Genomic DNA, 23,512 nt, shown 5'->3' with positions numbered 1-23,512 from the left:
TCAGGGAAAAGTAAACATTTCCACAATTTGAGTTTTTCAATAATCATGTATTCTCATAAATTTCATAAACCACTTAAAATAAATACATGCTAGCTTAAACAATGAATCTGGTGGAGATGGCAATCTTAACATCCCTCTAAAAGTTTCACATTTACGACTTCAAGACACAGAACATTAATATAATCCCATGGAGAGTAATGGTCACCTTCTTTTTGATACTGTTCCCTAATAACGGAAAGGGCAGTGCTACACTGAGACTAAATGACCACTCCAGTACATCAAGACTACTGCCATGCAGTGCATCTCCACTCTCCCACTCAGTCAGTCCACTTACACCCACCATGCCAGCTGCAGCGTCAGACACCATCACTCTCCTCCCTCCTGTAAAGGAGAGGGTCACACTGGCCACTTATAGAGCCATCTATCATGCAAGTTGGTTCCAATTCAAGTAACTATACTCAGTAAACAATAGGCACTATCTAGCTAACAGGGGAAACTCAGAGAACCCTAAGAGCAGCACACAGGTCTGCGTTGCTCAGGTGAAAAGAATTGTGAATCACCTTGTAACAGTTACTACGAGCTACAATTATTACCTTATACTCCATCACAATGGAAGGCAACACTAAAAACAAAGTCACCTCATGTGGGAGTACGTCTAGAATATGCCAGCAAACAAAGTAGAATTTTCACTGGTAGAAATATAATTGTTTATCTCTACTGCCCAATTAGTAGCCACCAGCCATATATGACCATTTAAATTTCAATGTAATTCATGTTTGTTTAATCTACATTTTAAATCCTAAATCATACCAACCATGTTTAACTGACTACATGCTATATCCACCCTGTGACACCTTTATCAAAAGTGACACTTCCACCAAAGAAATCCTACCATGCAGCTGCAGCTTTACTCTTTCAAATAGACTGTGCCCCAAACCTGAATACCCCTGAATGTAAGTATATCAGAAGTCAAGATCTTTACTGAAGTGACCAATAAAATGCAGTCATAAGGTGATCCTAATTGATGATGACTGCTGGAGTTCTTAAAAGAATTAAGGAAGGGGCTAGAGAGATGGCTCAGAGGTGAAGAGCACGGACTGTTCTTCCAGAGTCCTGAGTTCAAATTCCAGCAACCACATGGTGGCTCACAACCATCTGTAATGGGATCGGATGCCTTCTACTGGTGTGTCTAAAGACAGCTACAGTGTACTTATATATAAAAATAAATATAAAAAAAAAGAGTTAAGGAAAACACACAAAGAGGAAAGACCATGAGGATACAAGAGGTGACAGTCGCAAGCTATAAGTGAGGCCTTGGGAGGCCCTTGATCTTGAATTTCATCCTCCAGAATTATGAAAAAAAAATTATGCTGTCTACCTACCTAATTTATAGCACTTTGTTACAACCTAACAAAGGTAAACACTGTCAAAGCTACTTTTATATTTTTATATCCACCACTAATTAAAATGTAACTTTTTATATAAAGCAGACAGGGCAGAGCTGAGCTTCTGTATTCAAAGTTGAACATCCATAGAGTCAACCAACTAACTGTAGGTGAGAAACATTTAGGCAAAAGCAAGAGAACACACAGCATGCCTATAATCCCAAGGCATGAGGAACTGTGACCAAAGGATTCCAAGCCCAAGTCCAAAGTCAGACTGGCCTATATATAACAAGACCCTCTCTTAAAACAACAGAAAAAATATAGCATGCACATGTGTATGTGTGTGTGTGTGTGTGTGTGTGTGTGTGTGTGTGTGTGTGTGCACGCGCGCGCACGCTGTAGCCAAAAAAAAAAAAAAAAAAGAACCTGTAAAGAGTAGCCTGTACTGAACAAGTAGCAACCTTTCATCATTATTTCCTAAAGACAGTGTAACAATTACTTTCCCAGCATCGACACTATAACTCTACAGCAGGCCATAATTCTTCTGGTTTTTTAGCTGAGCACTACTGCCAACAGTATTAAAGTATGGAATATAGAATTTATATACGAGAAGTCACATGTAGGAAGTTGCTTACACGGTTCTAATAAGATCCAACATTCATTTCTCATATTCAAGCCTTTTTATCCTACAGAACTATTGCTGATACAGTCTAATTGTGGAAAAAAATGCTACAAAAGTGTAAGTGCATTCTTACATAGGTAGCACTATATGATTATTTTAATTAAGTCTACTTTATCTAAATATCACAATAATACCCTTCAAAAAAAAAAAAACCTACCATTTTTTGACATCTATAAAGGCACTAGAAAAGTATAGGCAACACTTAACATTATTGGTCACGTATTAGTACATTCATTCAAAGACAGTATAGTCACTATATATAACAGAGACAAGGACAAAGCAAGTCACTTCAGAAGCAGAAAGAGCATCAAAATTTTAATTCCCCTCTTTTCTTGAGAGCATTAGAAACAAAAAAACTTGGCTTGAAAACCTAGACAACTAAACTATACAAAGAATAAAATAAGTTCTTATTGTAACTGTCACACCCATACATTTTTGTTATAAACATACTAACCTTAGCCAGGCATGGTGGCACATGCCTTTAATTTTAGCACTTGGGAGGCAGGGTCAGGTGGATCTCTATGAGTTCGAGGCTAGCCTGGTCTATATACCAAGTTCTAAGACAGACAGGACTACATAGAGAGACTGTATCTCTAATAATAATAATGATGGATGATGATGATGATGGTGGTGGTAGTGGTAGTGGTGATGATGATGATGATAAATAACCGAGAAATCTAATTCTCTCCGTGTGTATGCTGCCAAATTTACTGCATTCTGTTTGGCCGTGTAAGCCTTCCTTCGGCTTTAGAAACCTACATGCATTAGTTTATTTCAATTACACTACAAGCATGACAGTCATCTGTAAGGTGGGCACTGACCAATGCTGACTTACTTGTCCTTCTAACATTTCTCTTGGTAGTCCAGTCCTCTCTTGTTCTGAGCTGTTAGTTCTTCGTATAGAAAGGCTATGAGATTTGCGCTTTTGTTTTGCTTGGCGAGCAGTTGAACAACTTCCGCTTTCTGTGGGCATTACTTCTAGAAGGCAGTGTCCTGGTCACTCCTGCAATGCGCTAAACAACAGCAGGGAAAACAGTGCTTCATTTCTGACACAGCAAATGCAAAGAATCAGCAGACAAGGGAAGGATTTCTTACTAAGGTCAGAGCTCACTAAACCACACAGAACTCAAGTTGAAGTCAGTTAAAATGATTCTTGTTTAAATCTTTCTCAAAATTGTTTAGCTATTCTAGTTCCTTAATATAACCCTCTAATTTCAAAAGATTTTTTTCACTCTCAAAAACTGCTGCTTTGTGGGTTAGAGATCACTCAGTGGTAAAGAGCCTGAGAGTTCAATTCCCCACACCCACGAGGTTGGCTCAGCACCAGAGTTACCTTCTATAACTCCAGATCCAGGCGATCTGGCCTCCACTGGCACCAGGCCCACATACTGCATAGACATACATGAAAGCACACCACCCATACAAGTAAAACTTTTTCTTTAATTCTTGCTATAACTTTAAAAAGAATTTTGCTAACTCTGTTATCAATTTGGGCCTTCAAACCAATGAAACATTTAATCTTTCATCAGTCTCCAGTTTACTGCTAAATGAACAACCCAATTCACTACAATATCTTTTATAGTTTTTAAGCATTTTAAACACTATTTTCCTTTGCTTTCATATGTTAACTGCTAATATACAAAAATATAAACGATTACTGTGTATTGAGCTTGTATCTGGCATTCTTACTGAATTTCTTTATAAATTTTAGGAAAAAAATTCTATAAATTACTTTGTCATGTTTTTTAATGTAAATTACCGTTCCACCTGAAAGAACAAGGACATTTCTTTCTTTTTAATTTGCAAGTCTATTTCCTTATACTTTTAGCTAGACATTTTAGTATATCCTTGCTTTTTTTTTTTTTTCCAATTTCATCCCTGAGAATAAAGCTACCTACAGGTTTTCTCTAGTTATTTCCCCGGGTGATATTTCTTTCTCATGTATTTTCTATGAGCGTGTTTCCTAAGTCCTGAATTGCCATGCTTTCTCTGTACAGATTAATATGAGGCCATAGATTCTCTTTGTTGACCTAAACAGGGTTTCATTACATTGATTATTTTCAAACACAGAGCAATACTGATACCAATGGGAATTCAGTCTCCCTCTATCTCTACTTTCTTGTAGATTACCTAAACATGTTTAAACTTTTACACTGGGGACAGGGAGATGGCTTGGCTAACAACACAAGCTCAACCCCTTGAACTCATGAACCAAAACAAAAGACAAGAAACAGAATGCTGTGGCCCAAATCTCTAATATAAACCCAGGAGCTGTCAAGCTAGCCCATACAGTACTATTATAAAACATGCTTAGCTTTCTGAGGACTCTCCCACTGACTGACAGCGTGGATGAACTGGTTTACATTCCCACCAACAGTATACAGAATCCACTTTTCTCTACATCTTAAACAACATTTGGTTGTTTGGTTGGTTGGTTGTTTTCCTTTAAGATAGGTATACTGGCTGACACAACTTGACACAAATCTAGACATACCTGGGAAGAAGGCCTTTTAACTAAGAGTATGTCTCCACAGACTGACGACGTAGGGCCCAGCCCACTGTGGGAGACACCATCCCTGGGTTGTGTAGGAGAGCAAAGCAGGCTAAGCAATCCAAGGGGAATAACCAGTAAGCGCACTCCTCTGCGATCTCCACTTTAGCTCCTGTCTCCAGACTCTCGCTTGAGTTCCTCCTTGGAACACACTATAATCCATATATCAATTATACCCTTTGCACCCAGAGTTGCTTTTGGTCATGATGTTTAAGCACACAACAGAAAAACCAAGTAAGAGTCAGGTGGTGTAGCACTTGAAAGGCAGAGGCAGAGGGATCTCCCAGTTGGAGGCCGGCCTTGTCTACAGATCAAGTTGCAGGGCAGCCTGAGCTACATAAACAGTTTCAAAAAATCAAAAATGAAGAAAAAAAAAAAGAAGAAGAAGAAGAAGAAATTAGAAGAAAGACAAAAGCCAACTAAGATAACAGGCATTCTAACCCGGTGGAACAAAATCTCAACCTAGTCTGGATTTGCATTCACTGATGGATAAAGATGCTGAATATTAGCCATTTATAGTTCTTCATTTGAAAAGTATTTGGGGTTGGAGAGATGGCTCAGCAAGTAAAAGCACTGGCTGCTCTTCCAGAGGACCAGGGTTCAAATCCCAGTAATAGGGCGGCTCACAATGCCACATGTCACATGTCTGCAGGAGAACTGACGCTCTCACACAGACATACATAAAAGCAAAACACCAATGCACATAAAATTTTAAAAAGATAAAGTAAAAATTATCTTTGAAAAAGTATTTACTCAATTCATTTTTTCCATGTATTGACTTTACTGATTCAGTTGTTTTTTTGGTATGTAATTTTTAAAGTCTCTATATTCTGAATATTCTCTTTGGCTAGATAAATAGGTATCCAAAAAACATCCTGCCATTCTAAATGGTGTTTCTTCACTCTGATGTTTCTTTTGCTGTGAAGCACCTTTGAATTACTGAAACCCCATCTGTCAATCCTTGTTATTTTCATAATAACTTTAGAGTCCTGGTGGGAAACCTCTTAACTGACTGTATCTTGAACTGTTTTCCTCTAGCAGTTTCAAATTTCCCATCTTCCAGGAAGATCTCTAATGCATTTGAGTAGATTTTGACAGGTTAGAAGGTTCTAATTTCAATCTTCTACATGTATATACAGAGTTTTTTCAACACAAATAAATGTTTTTCATACCTGTCAAAAATCAGACGCCTGTATTTGCATGATTTTCCTGGTTCTTCATACACCAACTGATTATTAATTGAAACCCTGACCCTTTGGACATGATGCTATCAGTCTTGGGATCTGTTACAGCAGGCCTTTCCTAGAACTGCTTTGACAAACAGGAGTATTGCTTACTGCTGCAAAATGAGTAAGGAAAGCAGAATTGAATGAAGGCTCCTTATTCATGTGCCATCACATGGGGAAGACTCCTAGTAACTTCTGAGAGGTAACACAGTAGGTCCACCTCTTCTCTGGCTCTCACTCAGATTGCCACGGCTGAGGATGCTCATTAGTGTTCCCCACAATTTCCTTGCCACTACAGAGGGATAGCCCATTTTGATTTTTGAGTGTTTTGACTGCATGTATGCCTAGTGCCACCAAGACCAAGAAGGGCATCTGATTCGCTGGAGCTGCTGGAAATCAAACCACGGTGCCCTGCAAGAGCAACAACAGGTGCTCTGAACTGCTGAGCCACCCTCTGCCCCGGACAGATATCTAGTTGATTTCTTTCTTCTGTTCTGTACTGTTCTTTGCCTGAGCCCTTTTGCTGTCCCTGGGTTGCAGACTTCTACAGCATCAAAGCAGGAACATGTGATGGAAAAGGAAACTAAATTGTATCTCACGTTTCAGATGCCAAGGAACTTACCCAGGCAATCTATTTACCTCTCCAGCTTTCAGTCTTCCATTCTTTTTATGGACAAAACTGGGCTTCACTTTTTCTCTGTGGGAAATTATTTTTGTTAAGTTTTCCCCAACCTTTTTTCCCCAAAAGCAGTGTTTTTATTTCCAGAGTTCTACCCTCATCAGTGGTGGAAAAGTACAAGGATCTTTTATCATTTCAGGGGCCTCTATGCTGATGTGTTATTAGCAAACATACAGGCATGCAATATGCTGGGTTTGATAAACTAATGACAATATTTAGTCTCTCTCTAGTAGAGCAACAGGTGTCAACTGGCCTTTGCTTCCATAGAATCCTGGATTTAGGATATTCACTTACAATTTTTATTTGTGAAGGTTTGGAAACAACTGAGAGAATAGTAGGCAGGAAAGAAAATGCAGTTTCCACCATGTAGTCAAATATCCAATTAAATTTCTTCATTTATTCTTCAAGAAAACTGGCTGATTCATTGCTTTAAATCCAGTCAGAATATGCAAGATCCCACTCATAGATCTGAAAGCCTTATTCTTCATCTATTCCAATTAAAGAATACATCACAGTGCTCTCATTTTAGCATCCTCTGTGCAATTCTTTTGCATAGTATTGACAGTTTATTTCCAATTACTGCCTCATATTTTCTGTAACTGGGATATGTTGTCAGCTGTCACCCCAAGAATCACAGGTATCTAGTTGATTGAATAAATGAGACACTATTGGAACCCAATAACTTGTCAGGTGCTTTTTTTCCATATGACATTCTTGTCTTCTAACAGCCACTGATGTTAAGGTTACTATTAATAGCCTGAAAAGCAGACTGTAGCTAGGAAAGTTAGCCCCAGGTAATGTGGTAATGTGGAGGCCAAAACCAGCACTGGACCTACCAGACATGTCTGCAACCACAACTTCAAACTCAGCCTCTGAACCTGCAGCTCCTACCCTAGGACACCAGCTCCTCTCAGTAGCTTTATCTGTCATCAGACACTCTCTGTGACAACTTCCTCCTCTTTACTTTTGCTTCTAGATTTATAACCTCTACCTTTCCCCTCAGCAATCTGTGCTGGTCCTGTGCCTGTTGACTTAACTGACTTAAATACAGAGGAATGAACCACACATTTGATTGCATCTGTGAGATAAAATCTGTGAGAGAGCGGAGAGGAAGACACACATCCTAGTCTGTACATTGCCAGCTCTTGGGCTGGGGTCCGGGACTGAATGAAAAGGAGGAAGAAAGCTAGCAGAGCACCAACTCTGTGTGCTTCCTGACTGGTGCCATGGACTGGAGCACCCCTGACAACATGCCTTGACGGGCTGTATTCCTCTCCACTGTGAACCAAAACAAACCTCCCTGCTTTAGTTGCTTTGTGTTAGAAAGTTGGCCTCCGTGATAAAAGTAACTTCCAGGTCCTGTTATCATTTCCTCCCATTCACACTACATCAAAATATTAAAGAATATGAAAGCTCTGCCCTGGTTCCAATGAGCCTGGTCCTGAGAGTGGGAAGTGTGGCACATTGGAGTGGGCGTGTCCTTGTTAGAGGAAGCAGATGCCTCCTAGATGCCTACAGTCTTCTTCTCCTGTTTGACTTCAGAACAAGATGAAGAACTCTCAGCGACTCCTGTACCATGTCTGCCTGGACTGAACCTCTGAACCTATAAGCCAGCCACAATTAAATGTCCTTTATAAGAGTTGCCCTGTCATGGTGTCTCTTCACTGCAATGGAAACCCTAACTAAAACAGCTTCCAAACCATGTACTGGTATTAACAAAAAAGTAATCAGAGAAGAAGTGGCAGGAGGATCAAAATTCTAATCTAGCCTTGGCTGAAAAGAGAATTCAAAGCCATCCTGGGTTACCTGAAACCCTGTCTGAAAAAAATAAAAAGATGACTCAGAGGTTAAGAGCCCACGGTGCTCTTCCAAAGAATCCAAGTTCACTGCAAAAACAGTCAACTCACCACTACCTGCAACTCCAGCTCTAGGGTAATCTTGACCTTTCTAATGCTGCAACCCTTTAATACAGTTCTTCACTTCATCATGACCCCTAGCATAAAACTGCTTCATTGCTACTTCATAACTGTAAGTTTGCTATTGTATGAATCATAATGTAAATATCTTTGTTCTCCAATGGTCTTAGGCAACCCCTGTGAAGGTCAGAACCCAAAACTGAGAACCTCTGCTCTAGAGAACCTGATTTCCTCTTCCGTCTTCTGTGGCCACTGCACTTACATGGCACTGATGCAGATACAATTAATCAAATGTTTGAATTACTAAATTTCAGAGGCTTGAGGTTTGTTATCCTAGCAAGAAGGTACACAAGGTAGTAATTACTTGTAAAAGAAATACTGAAACAGTATGCACAGACCCAAGCTAGACAAGTGAAAACAGAAAGAATTGAGAGGAAAGGGGAGAAAGTCGATTGTGGGAAGACTGAGGTTGAAAAACTACCACCGGCTGTTGCTTATGAGACTGAAACTTGATTAACAAATACAGAGGCACTGATCCTCATAAAAAAACCACTGTGAGGAAGAATTTTCAAATTCAATTCATAGTCTGATGGTATTTTCAAAACTAGACAGTATTAAAAAGGTAACTGAAAAGAGAAAGAAAACTCTTGCACTCTGAAAATAAGATAGGTCTACCTGAGCATAATGGTGCACGCCTTTAATCCTAGCACTGGGGGGAGAAGGGGATGAGTAGAAGCAGGTGGATCTCTGAGTTCAAGGCCAGTCTAATCTGGTCTACATAGAGAGTCCCAGGACAAGACAGCCAAGACAGAGGAACTCTGTCTTAAAAGGAAAGAGAAAATGAGTCACAGGTGGGATGAGCTCAATGGGAAGGAGACTGATTGCTAATCACGGCTGAGACCTTGGGTTTCCTCACCAGCACCACACCAAAACATCATTTTCTAAAGTTACTTTTACTATGCATTACTTCACCTATACATGCTTTTAAAAGGAAATCCGAAGCTCCAAAAGGCAATTACTTTCTTTCAAAATACATCAATTCACCCAATTCAGTAAGATGTAAAACTACAATAGGTTCCTCCGGCACCTTAACTGATGGCCTGTCAAACTCATTTGTCCTTAGTACGAGCTGTCACGGGCATCTCCTCTCCTCTGCGGTTTGTAAGCAAGGCAGAACAATACTTGTCCAGGGCACATATTTAACAAATGAATAGCACCTCTACACACGCTGTTAGATTACAGAATTCACCACTTTGGCAAACGCTTTAACATTAAACAGCATCAGTGAACTCTTAGCTTTCTCTTTTCAAAGGCTCTTTTTAGTATGTACGCTCAAAGTAAGGTGTTACAGCATCACATTTTTATTAAGTACATAAAACCAAAAAGGGAGCCTGCTGAAGTACTTTTTACAAGCAATACAACAAACTCTTAATTTGTGCTTTTACTTGAAATAATATAAAACACTGCTTTCCATTTCATACCTTGGAGGAAGAATTTTTAATTTTCTTTCAACAAGAAAAAAAACCTGATTTATTTCAAAATAAATACCCGGTTTATTTCAAAAATGTTAGTTATATATAAAAGAATGGTTATATAATTTGCAGATGGTAGTATAAACTATAAAATGCCACTGAACATCCAGAAGTTCAATAAAGGTACTAATATTATTAATATTTTAAGTGTTTATTGTAATAGTACTTTTAAAATTAATTTCTAGAGAGCTGAACACCAACTCAATATCTAATTAGAAACAGAGAAGAAAATGGTCTCTACAAGCAACCTTGGAAATCTATCACTAGAATTAAGTTCTTTAAAATGCTCTGTCACTGGTGAGATGAAGGCACAGAATCGCACACTTATCGAGTCTAAGGATGACACTGAGCTCATAGGCAGCATTAATTAAATAAGCTATCACCAAAAATTTTCTTAATAACCAAAAAAAAAAAAAGAAATTCAAATCTAGAAAGCATATCTTTCCTTAGAGAAATCAGGACAGGACAACTAATCAAACTCTTTAGTTTCACAGTATCACTGCTGGGGGAAATACCCAACCCCAAGGATTTTAGCTCAAATCAAGGGCAAAGTAAGTTAACGGACCAACATACCTATACAAAAAGAAGTATCAACACAGAGTAAGAAAACCGAAGGAAACATAGTTAGGTCTTGTGTCCTGAAATTTCTGCAAGAAGGCTCGATATACTCAACCTTCCAACTGCAAAAATGTAGCTATCATAAACATCAAGGTCACATTGCTAGTACATGTGGCTACTGCCCACACTGCCCTGCTGTCACCCATGGGCAGCACTAACAGAAGGGCTCTATTTACTTGGTCAGGATACACACACACACACACACACACACACACACACACATATATATATATATATATATATATATATATATATATATATATATATATCATGCTCAAGTATGGGGACTAGATGTCACAAACACTTGAATCAGCGAAGTTACCAAAACAGCAAGGAAGGTACCATTATAGAAGACTTCTTAGAAAAGGGAGAAGTATCCTGGAGGCTTATTATCATCAGCTGCATTGCTTGGAGGTAAAAAGGTTTCAGTAATGCTTTGATGGCATACTTTGTAGGTCAAAATAATCAATGTAAAGAAAACCCATCTGAACTTCAAAGAAATTGCCTAGCAATCTACATCCGCGCAAAACAGTGGTGTAAAGCTAACGGTCCTGGTCTTCAAGCACAAAAAACGTCGAAGAGTTCAAGTTAGATGATAAAACCTCTAAGAACCTGATCAATCGTTCAGTTATGTCTGCTCGTAAATTGGAACGGCATATTTATGCAACTTTTTTGGTAAAACTGGTCCATTAGGATGCCTTAAAACTTCAGAGATGGAAGTGTACGGGAAAGAAAAAGAGGAGTCTTCAGAAAGAGAAACAAAGGCGTGGCGGGGTTTTACGACTTCAGCATCTGCTTACCTCCCACTCTCTGCCCCCCACCCTTACTCCTTCCCAGAGGCCATACCCCGTCTTTGCGGGATCGAAGGCCACCATCTTCGAAAATCCTGGGCTTCCCTCAGGACACAGGTAGTCAGGCAGCCGCCACTTGAGTACACAGGGAGCCAGAGAGGGCGCGCAGGGTTAAGACTGTATCCTTCGTCCACCTCAAAGCCTCATTCCTACCCCCACCCCCACTCCCTGCCACCCGGACACCTTACATCCCCCGAGCACCCGAGAAGGACGCCAAGCCAGACAGCTGAGAAGATGGCGTCACCTGTCACAGCAGCAGCACTCGCGTCCGCCTGGAACCAGCCTAGGTCGTACTCAATTCGTAGATTCCGCCCCCGACGAGGTTCCCAGGACAGACCCAGAGCAGCAAAGAAAACCGGCCGACTACCGCACTGACACGACCCGGCGACCCGAACTGGCGCGCCCGCACTTCCGGTAACTGCGGAAGTCCCGCCCCCAAATGTGTTCATTAAAAAACAGACCGGAAGCTCCGCCCCAGGCTCAACGGCTGCGGAAGTTCTTTCCTGGTCTCCTTCGCACAGTTCCACAGGATTGTTCCATGCGGATAGTCTCCTGCTTTGGCTTTCGGCCTTGACGCCCGTTCCTGGAGACCTGGACTATGGCCTAGCTGTGCGCTGAGCCAAGACCCAGCGAATGACTGCAGAACGAGTATGGCGTCCCCTAGTGGCGCAAGTAGGTTCAGCGCTTTCCCTGTTAGAAGCTTCTCCAAGATGCCAGTCACAGGCACTACTAGACCCCAAATTCTGCACCACACACTAACGGTACACGCGATTGTTGCATGAATTGCTCCCCGAGACCCCGTAGCGTTGGTAACATGGGAAAAGCACACGCAGCCATCGGGGCCGTGGGTACTTACCACTGCAGGGATTCCGGTGAGGGATCCACGGTCAGGCAGGTTTTAAGTCCATCTGCCCTAAAAACTCGCACAAGCCCAAGAACTGAAAAGGAAAATAATCTATTAAAATGTAGAGTCAAGTGTACTATTTAACGTAATCGGTTTCAGAATCTCTCCAATCCAACTGCTTTACAGGCTGACTTGCTAGGAATGGCTTCTCAAGCAGGGCTCAGTGGGAGGCTTGCTAGCTGGATGCAGGAGAGCCTGGTGGAGATAGAACTATTAATATTTCAGCTTATCTGCAGAAGATGACTCACCCAGTTTCCTTCTGAAATATCTGATCACCATTGGCTAAGAAGGGAAAACAGAATCAGCTGTTCACTGCAAAAGGTGGGACTTGAGCTGCTTTTTTTCCCCTTTAATCTAGGTTGGGAAGACCTACATAATAACAGACTGGAACCGTTATATAAACAGCCTTGTCTTTACGAGCAACTTTAACTGGATGTATAAAATTCACCTAAAGTAAAAGCACTAAAGTATTTTCCTCCTATATGGGTCAACATTTTTCCTCGTCCTATAAGATAAAACTAAAGGTTCAGATTCAAGAAGCAGAAATGCAATGTTTGCTGGAGAAGAAACAAATTTATCGCAGTTGGAGACTCGAATACCCAAAACATTTTGTAAAAGAAAATGCGGGGTTACTTGTGTATTAAGTATAATATTCAAAGCTTATCGATAGTAACAATTCTATAAATATGAACTGAGGGAAAAGATTTGGCTTCTCACAGAAGTTACTGTCAAACTTGGGGGCCGTGATATTTAAGAATATTTTAACTAGTAACAATGGATATATAAGCCATTCTCCTGTTGATGGTAGCCAGCAGAAAGGACTATAAACCACGATTCCATATCCAAGCAACATTCCACTAGGTTTAGAACAAAGCAGCCACGTGTGGATGGCACTTAAGATATTTTTAATGGAAGTACATTTTATCTTTGATATATTTAGAGTTCCACAAAAAAAAAAAAAGCAATAGGGTGTGGTGGTTTGAATAAAATGGCTCTTATAGACCCATAGGGAGTGACAATATTGGAGATGTAACCTTGCTGGAGTAGGTGTGTTGTTGAAGGAAGTATGGGCCTGGTGCAGATTTGAGGTCTCAAGTTCAAGTGTGGCAAGTAAGTCTCAGTCTCCTGCTGCCTTTGGATCAAGATACAGAGCTCTCGGCTCCATCTGCAGTACTATGCCTGCCTGCATGCTGCCATGCTTCTCACCAAGACGATAATGGACTAAGCCTCCGAACTGTTACCAGCTCCAGTTAGATATCCTTTGTAAGAATTGCAATGAAACCCTAAGAGGGAGCTGTCTGTTAAGAGCACTGAGTACTCATGCAGAAGACCCAAGTTCAATTCCCAGCACCCACATGATAGGTCACAACTGTCTGTTGTTAGGGTCCAGAAAGTGCATTACAAACCATATTAACACAGATCCTAGGTGAGAAAGAATGGTTTATAGAACACATACCACAAGACTGATCAGTCAGGACCATAGAAGGAACTCAGGAACCTAATTTTGTGGTACCAGTCTGTTCTTGGGGCAGGCTTTTTATAGGAAAACCAGGTTCAGAGGTTTAAAAGACAAGGCGGGAGCAGTACAAAATTTTGCCTAACTAGACAAAAGTAGTATCAGCTAACCTTTAAGCTGATTGGTCCTGAGTGAGGTAAGAGGGGTGGTAGTAAATGGGAATTTCAGAGCACTGAGATAACAGCATAAACATTATAATCATAACGTTTTGGCTTATTAGTGGCATTGTTCAGTGTCAGCTATGAATCATTACTTCTGGGAAGTGGAGTCTGAGAACCTGAACTTAATTTCACCTTATGAGCAAAATAGAGACTGAATGCAAAATGGCTACACTTATGTTAAAAAGGAGCAGGCCTCAACATCTGCAGTGTTATGAACTCCAAGGCCTTTCTTCTGATCTCCTCAGGTATGAGACACACATATGGTATACATGTATGCAAAATATTCATACACATAAAATAAAATTCAAAAACTTTAAAGAAAACAATCAGCAGGGCACCAGCCTAAAGTCACAGAATAAGAGGCGAAGTGAAACTCTGCATAATAGTAGGCATTTAGAAAGGGCTGAATAAATCTGAGTTACATAAGGGAGCATAGTGTCCTGGTGTTATATATCTCAAACTCTATGTTTCACCATCTCAAGAGTATATACAAAGACATCATTGTGAAGATATCATCCGACCAGATCTCATGGCAATACCTAAATAACAGATTCTTCACAAAGTACAGTTGAAATGCAAATATGATGATAATGTGTTAGTTTTCTATTGCTTGGTCAAGATGCCTTTTATCAAGATAAAAAAGGAAGGGATTTCCTCTGGTACATGGTTCCAGGGGAATTAGCTCACAGTCGCTTGTGCAGGATATCATGGTGGTAGAAACATTTGGCAGAAGAAACTCTTAACCTAATGCCAGACAAGAAGCAAAGAATAAGGCAAGGAGGCAAGGAATAATACACCCTTAAAGACTTATCTCCAGTCTTAGACCCCATCTACAGAGTATCCTGACTCTTCCAAAGTAGCACCCCCATCTAAGGAAAATGCACCCAAAATGTAACCCTGTAGAGATCTTTTTATTTCAAACCATACCATTCTGCCCTTGGCCTCCAAAAATTCATAGTCACCTCATAATGCTAAGTGTGTTTAGTCTACTCCCAAGAGTCCCCCAAACTCTGTAACAATTCCAAAATGTGCTCCAAAGACTAAGTTCAAGATCTATAATTTTTAAAGTATGTTCGTGTGTGTGTGTGTGTGTGTGTGTGTGTGTGTGTGTGTGTGTGTGTGTACATGACTACAGTTGTCTAAGGAGTCCAGAAAATAGTGTGGATCTCCTAGAGTTATAGGCAGTATAAGCATTTGGACATAGTTCTAAGAATCAAACTTAAGCCCACTACAAGAGCAGTTCTTACTGTTAACAGCTGAGCAGTCTTGACAGCCATCTCAAATACTTAGATTCAAGTTTCTTCTGAAACCCAAAACAAACTTAGCTATGAGCCCATATAAAAACAAGTTACATCTTCCAACATTCAAAGGCAAAAAAACAAATGTTGCTATTATACAAGGATGAATGTGAGCCCAAGATATAATTCCCGAACTTCATCTTTGTATACTTCCCATATAGAGAGGTAGTTGTATGACTCTGAATTGCATAAAGAGGCCTATGCATGCAGAGAAGACGTCTATCATACATTCAGAATCATGCATTTGCATTGGACCAAAGCAAGACTGCAAATCAGCATTGGAAGCATTAACACATGGAAGAGGTGGGGAAAGGACTAAGGAATCCAGAGAGGATAGGAAGTCCATAAGAAGACCAAGACCGGGTTGGGGATTTAGCTCAGTGGTAGAGCGCTTGCCTGGCAAGTGCAAGGCCCTGGGTTCAGTCCCCAGCTCCAAAATAAATAAATAAATAAATAAATAAATAAATAAATAAATAAATAAGACCAAGACCAAGACCAAGACCAAGACCAAGACCAACAAAGTCAACTAACCTGGATCCTTGGGGACTCCTAGAGACTGAACTATCAGTGAGCACACAAGGGCTGCACCTAGGTCTACCCTGACATAGGTACTGTATGTGCAGTTTGGACTTCATGTGAGTCCCCCAACAACCGATGCGATGGTTTACCCTGACTGTTGCCTGCATGCCCTTATGTGGCCTCAGTGGGAGAGGATGTACAGTCATCCAATGATAGTGGATAGTCGTGTAGTGATTTGAGGTGCCAGGATGGGTTGGTACCCAGGAGAAACCTTCCCCCTTCTTAGGGGTAAAGGGGAGAGAGGAATGGGGGAAAGGGTCATGTGAGGGGAAGACTAGAAGGAGAGGACCTACAATTAGGATAAAAAGTAAAATCAATTAATGGAAAAGGATACATAACTCCATATCTGATGTTCACAGTGGGACTTTTGACAGCCTTTTGGGCTGATCACTGTGGCTTTCTTTAGCAAATATTCTGTATTTCTAGCATTCTGGGGTCTCTATTGCAGCTTAAGACTCACATTCATAGCCCCCTGTATCATCTCTCAGAGGCTGTCTATGGGGGATCCTGACCTGATGAACATCTCCTGTCATCTGAGTCCTTCCTGTGAAATCTTGGTGGAATCCTCCATGACTACATCCATTGTTGTTGCACCGTGTAAGCCTGCAAAACCAGTATCATGTGGGTAGTACCAAGTTCAACCACAGAGACCCAGACCCTTTGGGTCACAACAGTACTGGCCTCAGATTCTGGGTGGCTGACTTCAGAAAAGTATTTCTTGAGGTGGCCCTATACCTCTCAAGAGAATGTCAAAATGGATTTGTAGTTTTACGCCTGAGTTCATGGTGGGAAGAGTTGGCCGATTCCCAAAATCTTCTGAAGACGTCTTCTTTACTGTCCCTGTGCACACTGCATCTTTCCATTTTGTTTGTTTTGTCTTTGCTTGAGACAGGATCTCATGCAGCCCAGGGTACCTTCAGACTCACTAGGTAGCCAAGAATTTTGAGACCCTGTCTCAAACAAATATAAGTGCTGAGATTATAGAAACTGCATCTAGTTTTCTAAAAAGTAAAATTGTCGTTGGCCTACAAAATAATGGTTTCATTATGACATATATATTGTCTACCCCAAAGTATGAACACTAAGCTGTCTTGAATTTTTGCTGTTTAAAAGTAATTAGTTCATTACCTTTAAACGCCACACCTGTGAAAGTCTCAGGATGTGGGCAAAAAGTAGGCAAATTCTTAGCTAGAACCTAACATGAGTGGCCTCTGGGATGATACAAAAAATTGTATTTTGAAATTTTTGTAACCACTAGAGGTCTCCAGAGCATTGCTTCCTGTCTGCTTTCTACTACATTCTGGTCTACAGAGCTCATACAGAATAGCAAAGCATTCTAAGCCTTCTCTAGACTACTCCAAACTCTTACAAATTCCTCCTGCAAAGCAATACCAGTTGTTACTGGGTGTAGTGGCTCAAACTGTAACTCCGGACCTTGGAAGCTGAAGTAGAATGATCACAGATGTAGACAAGCCTAGGCTATGCATAGCTCCAGGTCAATCTGAACTACAAAGTGAGACCCAGAATAAACAACAAACAAACAGTCAACATTGTCAGACAGTCATAGCAGTGATTCTGCTTCCTCCACTTACTAGTGTTTATGTCTCTGTCACCAAATACCTGACAGAAATAACTTTAGCATGTCCTGGGCTTGTGGCAAAAGCATATGGCAGTAAGAAGGCCAGGGTAAGCTATAGCCCAGGCCTGTCCTCAGTGGCCTACCTCCTCCAGTAGGCCACCTTCTCACCTTCACCACTTGCTAATACCATAGTAATTCCACTGTTATAAATCTATCACACATTAGGCCGCAGGCCAACCTCAGATGGCATTCCTTAGGCACTGTCCACCTTTCACTAGAGAGAAGGTCTCTCCCTGACCTGGAGCTCATCAGGTAAGCTAGGCTGGTTGGCCAGAGAGCCCCAGGGATTTATGTATCTCCCCCTTGAGAACTCTGGATTTACCAGAATACCCACCATTCCCAAATTTTGTTTGTTGATTGTTTTTGAGACTGGGTTTTCACTATGTAGCCTTGGCTGGCAGAACTCACATTTATCTCAAAAGTCCATTTATCTGTGCCTCCTGACTGCTGGGATTAAGGTGTGTATCAACAGACACAGTTCATACTCGTCTTTTTTATGTGGGTTCTGGGAATCGAACTCAAGTCCACATGCTTGCACTTCAGTACCTAAGCCATCCCCCAGTCTTCAAATGCTGTATTTTAAATATTCCAAGAATATTCTTACATGTTTCATTGTCCCTTCCTAAAGGATTCCCAGTATTCAAAGAATATAGAGTGAAGTCATAAGATAATGAAAGAATCAATAAGCTTGCAGCTCAGATCTGTCCCACACTAACTCAGGAACCTGAGATGGGAGGACCACTTGTCCAGGGACTGGTTCATGGTTTTTAAAGTGAGAAGAAAGGGGTGGGTATGGACCGAGCCCAGTGGTGCACTGCTCAGCTAACATTCATGAGGCCCCAGGCTCAGTCTTCAACAATGGGTATAAGAACACCTCTGCAGTGCCTAAGATTTTACTGTGACACTCACTGACTAGTTTCCAAACTGAGTGTGTTCATGAGTGTTCCATTTCAGTGATCACACACGAGAGTAAAGAAAGGAGTGTCAGACCATGGTCATGAGGCCGTGCTGACCATGGGCCTGTGCAAACAAGAAGGCAGTCATAACATACAGGGCAGGACAGAGCAAAGCTGACCCAACCTTACTGAAGCCAGAAGCGCATCAGCAGAAACAAACCATAATCTTCAAGAACGTGTACCCAGTAAGTTCCTCCAACTCAGCCCCGGCCTAAAACTGTCAATTAGCGCCTAACAATCCCATCAGTTGCCAGTACAATGGGATTAACCTGTTGAGAAGATCATAATGCTCATATTAACATGACCCCAGGTTCAACCGTTGACTCCTGCTGTATTGCTACGTTGCGGACTAAGCCTTCAACACATGGCCTTTGTGGGCAATTTTCTATCCAAACCATGAACAATAAGAAAAAAGAACTTCCATAAATGTGTTTCTTTTTTAAGATTTTTAAAACTCAGTCTATTGGTTGGATTATTCTGCCACTTTGTCTCTTGCTTCATCACCCATAAATACATAAAAACATAAAAGTGCTTACAAAACTAACCATAATATAGTATGCAACAGTTGGAGAAAGCCCTGAAATAATGCCTAGGGTTCAATGCCTGTACACGACAACCATATGGAATTAGGAAAAAGGGTAACGATTATATTTCTAAACTCCTGTACTGTTCATCTCTGCTTATCCTTTGAACCTTACACTCACATTCTTCTTTTTTTTCTGATTCAGCCTTATTTTAATAGAAAGGTTCTATATGTCTGGGTTTTTTTCCATTTTTTTAAATTGGGTATATCTTATTTACATTTCAAATGTTAACCTCTTTCCCAGTTTCCTGTCCATCAGCCTTCTAACCCCTCCACCTCCCCTTCCTTATGGGTGTTCCCCTCCCTAACCTCCCCCCATTACCGCCCTCCCCCCAATAATCACCTTCACTGGGGGTTCAGTCTTGGCAGGACCAAGGGCTTCCCCTTACACTGGTGCCCCTACTAGGCTATTCATTGCTACCTATGAATTTGGAGCCCAGGGTCAGTCCATGTATAGTCTTTGGGTAATGGCTTAGTCCCTGGAATCTCTGGTTGGTTGGGATTCTTGTTCATATGGGGTCTCGAGCCCCTTCAGCTCTTTCAGTTCTTTCTCTCATTCCGTCAACCAGGGTCCCATTCTCAGTTCAGTAGTTCGTTGCTTGAAAGGTAAAAGTTTTAAAGTTGTCCCCCTAGACACAAAGTTTAGAGCAGAAAACAAAAAAAAAAAAACAAAAAAAAAACAAAAAAAAAAAAAAAAACAAAAAAAAAAAACAGGTTAGGCCCCAGAATTGTATGTTCCAAGAAGCCTCTCCTAGGGCTATAGAATGGATAATTACATTGGCCAGCTCAACAGCTTTCTCCCAGAAACTAGCTGACCATAAATCTTAGAGAACAATCTTGAGAAACAGGAAACAACTTCTCCTAGGAACTAGCGGACCATGAAGTTAAACAATCTGAGAAGTAGGAGACAGCTTCTCCTAGAAAACAATCTTGGGGGACAGAGAGTTCTTCCTTGTGATTTTTCACTGTTATTCTACACACTTTCCAATGACGCCATCCCTGCCCCCTCAGGTTGTGGTTTCTCCCTTTAAATACCTCTTCTCCCATCCTCTTGGGGTCGAACTCCACTGCCCCTGCGTGGGATATGAGTCTCGACCCCAGTGCACTGGTTGCTATCGATAAACCTCATGTGATTACAACAAGGATGGTCTTGTGTGAGTTCTTGGGGGGGTTGCGTCATCCCGAGACTTGAGTGAGGGTCTCCCCACTCTGAGGGTCTTTCATTGCTAGCATTCACCTATGTATTTGCCATATTCTGGCTGTGTCTCTCAGGAGAGATCTACATCTGGTTCCTGTCAGCCTGCACTTCTCTGCTTCATCCATCGTATCTAGTTTGGTGGCTGTATATGTATGGGCCACATGTGGGGCAGGCTCTGAATGGGTGTTCCTTCTGCCTCTGTTCTAAACTTTGCCTCCCTATTCCCTCCCAAGGATATTCTTGTTCCCCTTTTAAAGAAGGAGTGAAGCATTCACATTTTGGTCATCCTTCTTGAGTTTCATGTGTTCTGTGCAATGTGGATAATTCGAGCATTTGGGCTAATATCCACTTATCAGTGAGTGCATACCAAGTGTGTTTTTTCTGTAATTGGATTACCTCACTCAGGATGATTATTTTCCAGTTCCATCCATTTGCTTATGAATTTCATGAAGACATTGTTTTTGATAGCTGAGTAATATTCCATTGTGTAGATGTACCACATTTTCTGTATCCATTCCTCTGTTGAAGGGCATCTGGGTTCTTTCCAGCTTCTGGCTATTATAAATAAGGCTGCTATGAACATAGTGGAGCACGTGTCTTTTTTATATGTTGGGGCATCTTTTGGGTATATGCCCAAGAGAGGTATAGCTGGATCCTCAGGCAGTTGAATGTCCAATTTTCTGAGGAACCTCCAGACTGATTTCCAGAATGGTTGTACCAGTCTGCAATCCCACCAACAATGGAGGAGTGTTCCTCTTTCTCCGCATCCTCGCCAGCATTTTCTGTCACCTGAGTTTTTGATCTTAGCCATTCTCACTGGTGTGAGGGGAAATCTCAGGGTTGTTTTGATTTGCATTTCCCTTATGACTAAAGATGTTGAACATTTCTTTAGGTGTTTCTCAGCCATTCGATATTCCTCAGCTGCGAATTCTTTGTTTAGCTCTGAACCCCATTTTTTTGGACCCTGATCCCCATTTTTAATAGGGTTATTTGTCTCCCTTCAGTCTAACTTCTTGAGTTCTTTGTATATTTTGGATATAAGCCCTCTATCTGTTGTAGGATTGGTAAAGATCTTTTCCCAATCCGTTGGTTGCAGTTTTGTCCTAACCACAGTGTCCTTTGCCTTACAGAAGCTTTGCAGTTTTATGAGATCCCATTTGTCGATTCTTGATCTTAGAGCATAGGCCATTGGTGTTTTGTTCAGGAAATTTTCTCCAGTGCCCATGTGTTCGATATGCTTCCCCCCTTTTTCTTCTATTAGTTTGAGTGTGTCTGGTTTGATGTGGAGGTCCTTGATCCACTTGGACTTAAGCTTTGTACAGGGTGATAAGCATGGACCAATCTGCATTCTTCTACATGCTGACCTCAGGTTGAACCAGCACCATTTGCTGAAAATGCTATCTTTTTCATTGGATGGTTTTGGCTCCTTTTTCAAAAATCAAGTGCCCATAGGTGTGTGGGTTCATTTCTGGGTCTTCAATTCTATTCCATTGGTCTATCTGTCTGTCTCTGTACCAATACCATGCAGTTTTTATCACTATTGCTCTGCAATACTGCTTGAGTTCAGGGATAGTGATTCCCCCTGAAGTCCTTTTATTGTTGAGGATAGTTTTAGCTATCCTGGGTTTTTTTTTGTCATTCCAGATGAATTTGCAAATTGTTCTGTCTAACTCTTTGAAGAATTGGACTGGAATTTTGATGGGGATTGCATTGAATCTGTAGATCGCTTTTGGTAAAATGCCCATTTTTACTATGTTAATCCTGCCAATCCATGAGCATGGGACATCTTTCCATCTTCTGAGGTCTTCTTCAGTTTCCTTCTTCATAGAGTTGAAGTTCTTATCATACAGACCTTTGACTTGCTTGGTTAGAGTCACACCGAGGTACTTTATAGTATTTGGGACTATTATGAAGGGTTGGACTCACATTCTTAACACCGTTGATTGGGCCAGAATGGGATTCTGACACAAAAGCTGAAATACAAATCTAAACCAAGAAATATATAACAAAGATCAATTCAAAAAGAGTACACAGGGCTCTCCAAATAAGTCCTCTAGAAAGTTCAATTAAAATAGAGAGCATCTGACAACTGGGACTCAAGTTGAAAGGACCCGAGACACCAAGGAATGCCCAGGAGACTGTACCATGAAGTACTCGAGGCCGGTAGCCAGTTTGAAGTCATGACATGCTGCTGGGTTTCCCGTTAGTATGAGAGTCTAGAACTGTCTTCCTTCTAACCTTCAACCACAAAACACAGCTAAAGTTCCTATTCTCGGCCTACTAAGTTCTACTTCCCTTCTATCTTTACACCCCTCCCCCTTTTCTAGCACTTTTTGGATCAAATAAAAACAGAGTAGGTTAAAATATTTCCAGCCAAACTCGGTGGTGCACGCCTGAAATCCCGGCACTCAGGCAGCCCAGGCGGAAAGGCTGGAAGTACAAGAGCAGCCTAAGGCTGCATCCCATCCCAAAGACGTTCCTCAGCAACAGAAACCTTTACTACCAGTGTAAAGCCAGCCTGGGGCTACATGACATTTCAATCACTGCCCTTGCCATTGAGGAACACCACTAGTTCAAGGCCAATCTGGATGACTTAGATCTTTTCAGCTTAGCCTATGGTACATAGCACAAGACACTGTCTTAAAAAAAAAAAAAAACTCCAGTCGCAGGCCTTTGGTTTGGTCATTTGAGAAAATGCTGTCACTCTTATTTCCTAAGGCTTTAAAATTTTTATGTGAATGAACTTTTGCCTACATGTATGTCTGTGAAGGCAAGGGAAGGTCTCAGATCTCCAGAATCGGAGTTGCCAATGGGTATGATCTGCAGTGTGGGTGCTGGTAACTGAATCCAGGTCCCCTGCAAGAGCAGCCAGTTCTTCATGGCTAAGCCTTTTCTCCAATGTGAACCTCTCCCCATCTTGACAGGAAAAGCTGAGGCTTCTGATGACAAAAAAAAAAAAAAAAAAAAAAAAAAAAAAAAAAAAAAAAAAAAAAATCTGCCATAAACCATTCCAAACATAACATTATAGCTGCAGGAGCCATGCTACAAGAGTGACACTTCAGCAGTGGCACCTGTGCATAGCTTCCTCATGATGCCCTGAGTATTCAAAATGACTGGAGCTAGCATGAAGGTAGTCCAGCTAGTTAGTTAACTGGTTGGTTGGCTACCTGGTTGGCTGGTTGGTTGGGTGGGTGGTTGGTTGGCCGGTTGGTTGGTTTGCTGGTTGGTTGGTAGTCCT

The 23,512-nt window shown here is 41.2% G+C and overlaps 1 protein-coding gene and 1 long non-coding RNA gene across 6 annotated transcripts in view; one reads left to right on the top strand and one right to left on the bottom strand.

Annotated features, from left to right (window-relative positions):
• Positions 1-23,512, bottom strand: part of Wdr37 (WD repeat domain 37) — a 66,417-nt gene that overhangs the window by 41,163 nt on the left and 1,742 nt on the right. The window contains exons 2-3 of one of the 5 annotated variants that reach the window (NM_001107362.2): positions 12,297-12,378; positions 2,903-3,080 (exon numbers count right to left, since the gene is read on the bottom strand). In NM_001107362.2, coding sequence (NP_001100832.1) covers positions 2,903-3,040 — 138 coding nt within the window. In that variant the 5' untranslated portion in view covers positions 3,041-3,080; positions 12,297-12,378. Of the gene's footprint in view, positions 1-340; positions 1,720-2,902; positions 3,081-11,684; positions 11,864-12,296; positions 12,379-23,512 lie in introns of those variants that run through there. The other 4 variants (XM_039095771.2, NM_001399297.1, XM_039095769.2 and 1 more) reach the window with 4 other exon arrangements.
• On the top strand, positions 11,908-12,825 carry LOC134482867 (uncharacterized). The gene is made up of 2 exons (XR_010059493.1): positions 11,908-12,112; positions 12,703-12,825. It is a non-coding gene; the product is annotated as an uncharacterized LOC134482867 (long non-coding RNA).

The sequence above is a fragment of the Rattus norvegicus genome, chromosome 17 (genome assembly GCF_036323735.1).
Source record: "Rattus norvegicus strain BN/NHsdMcwi chromosome 17, GRCr8, whole genome shotgun sequence".
In the NCBI taxonomy this organism is placed as follows: Eukaryota; Metazoa; Chordata; class Mammalia; order Rodentia; family Muridae; genus Rattus; species Rattus norvegicus.
The sequence above is the reverse complement of the archived record's forward strand: the minus strand, read 5'-3'. Positions and strand labels throughout refer to the sequence as shown.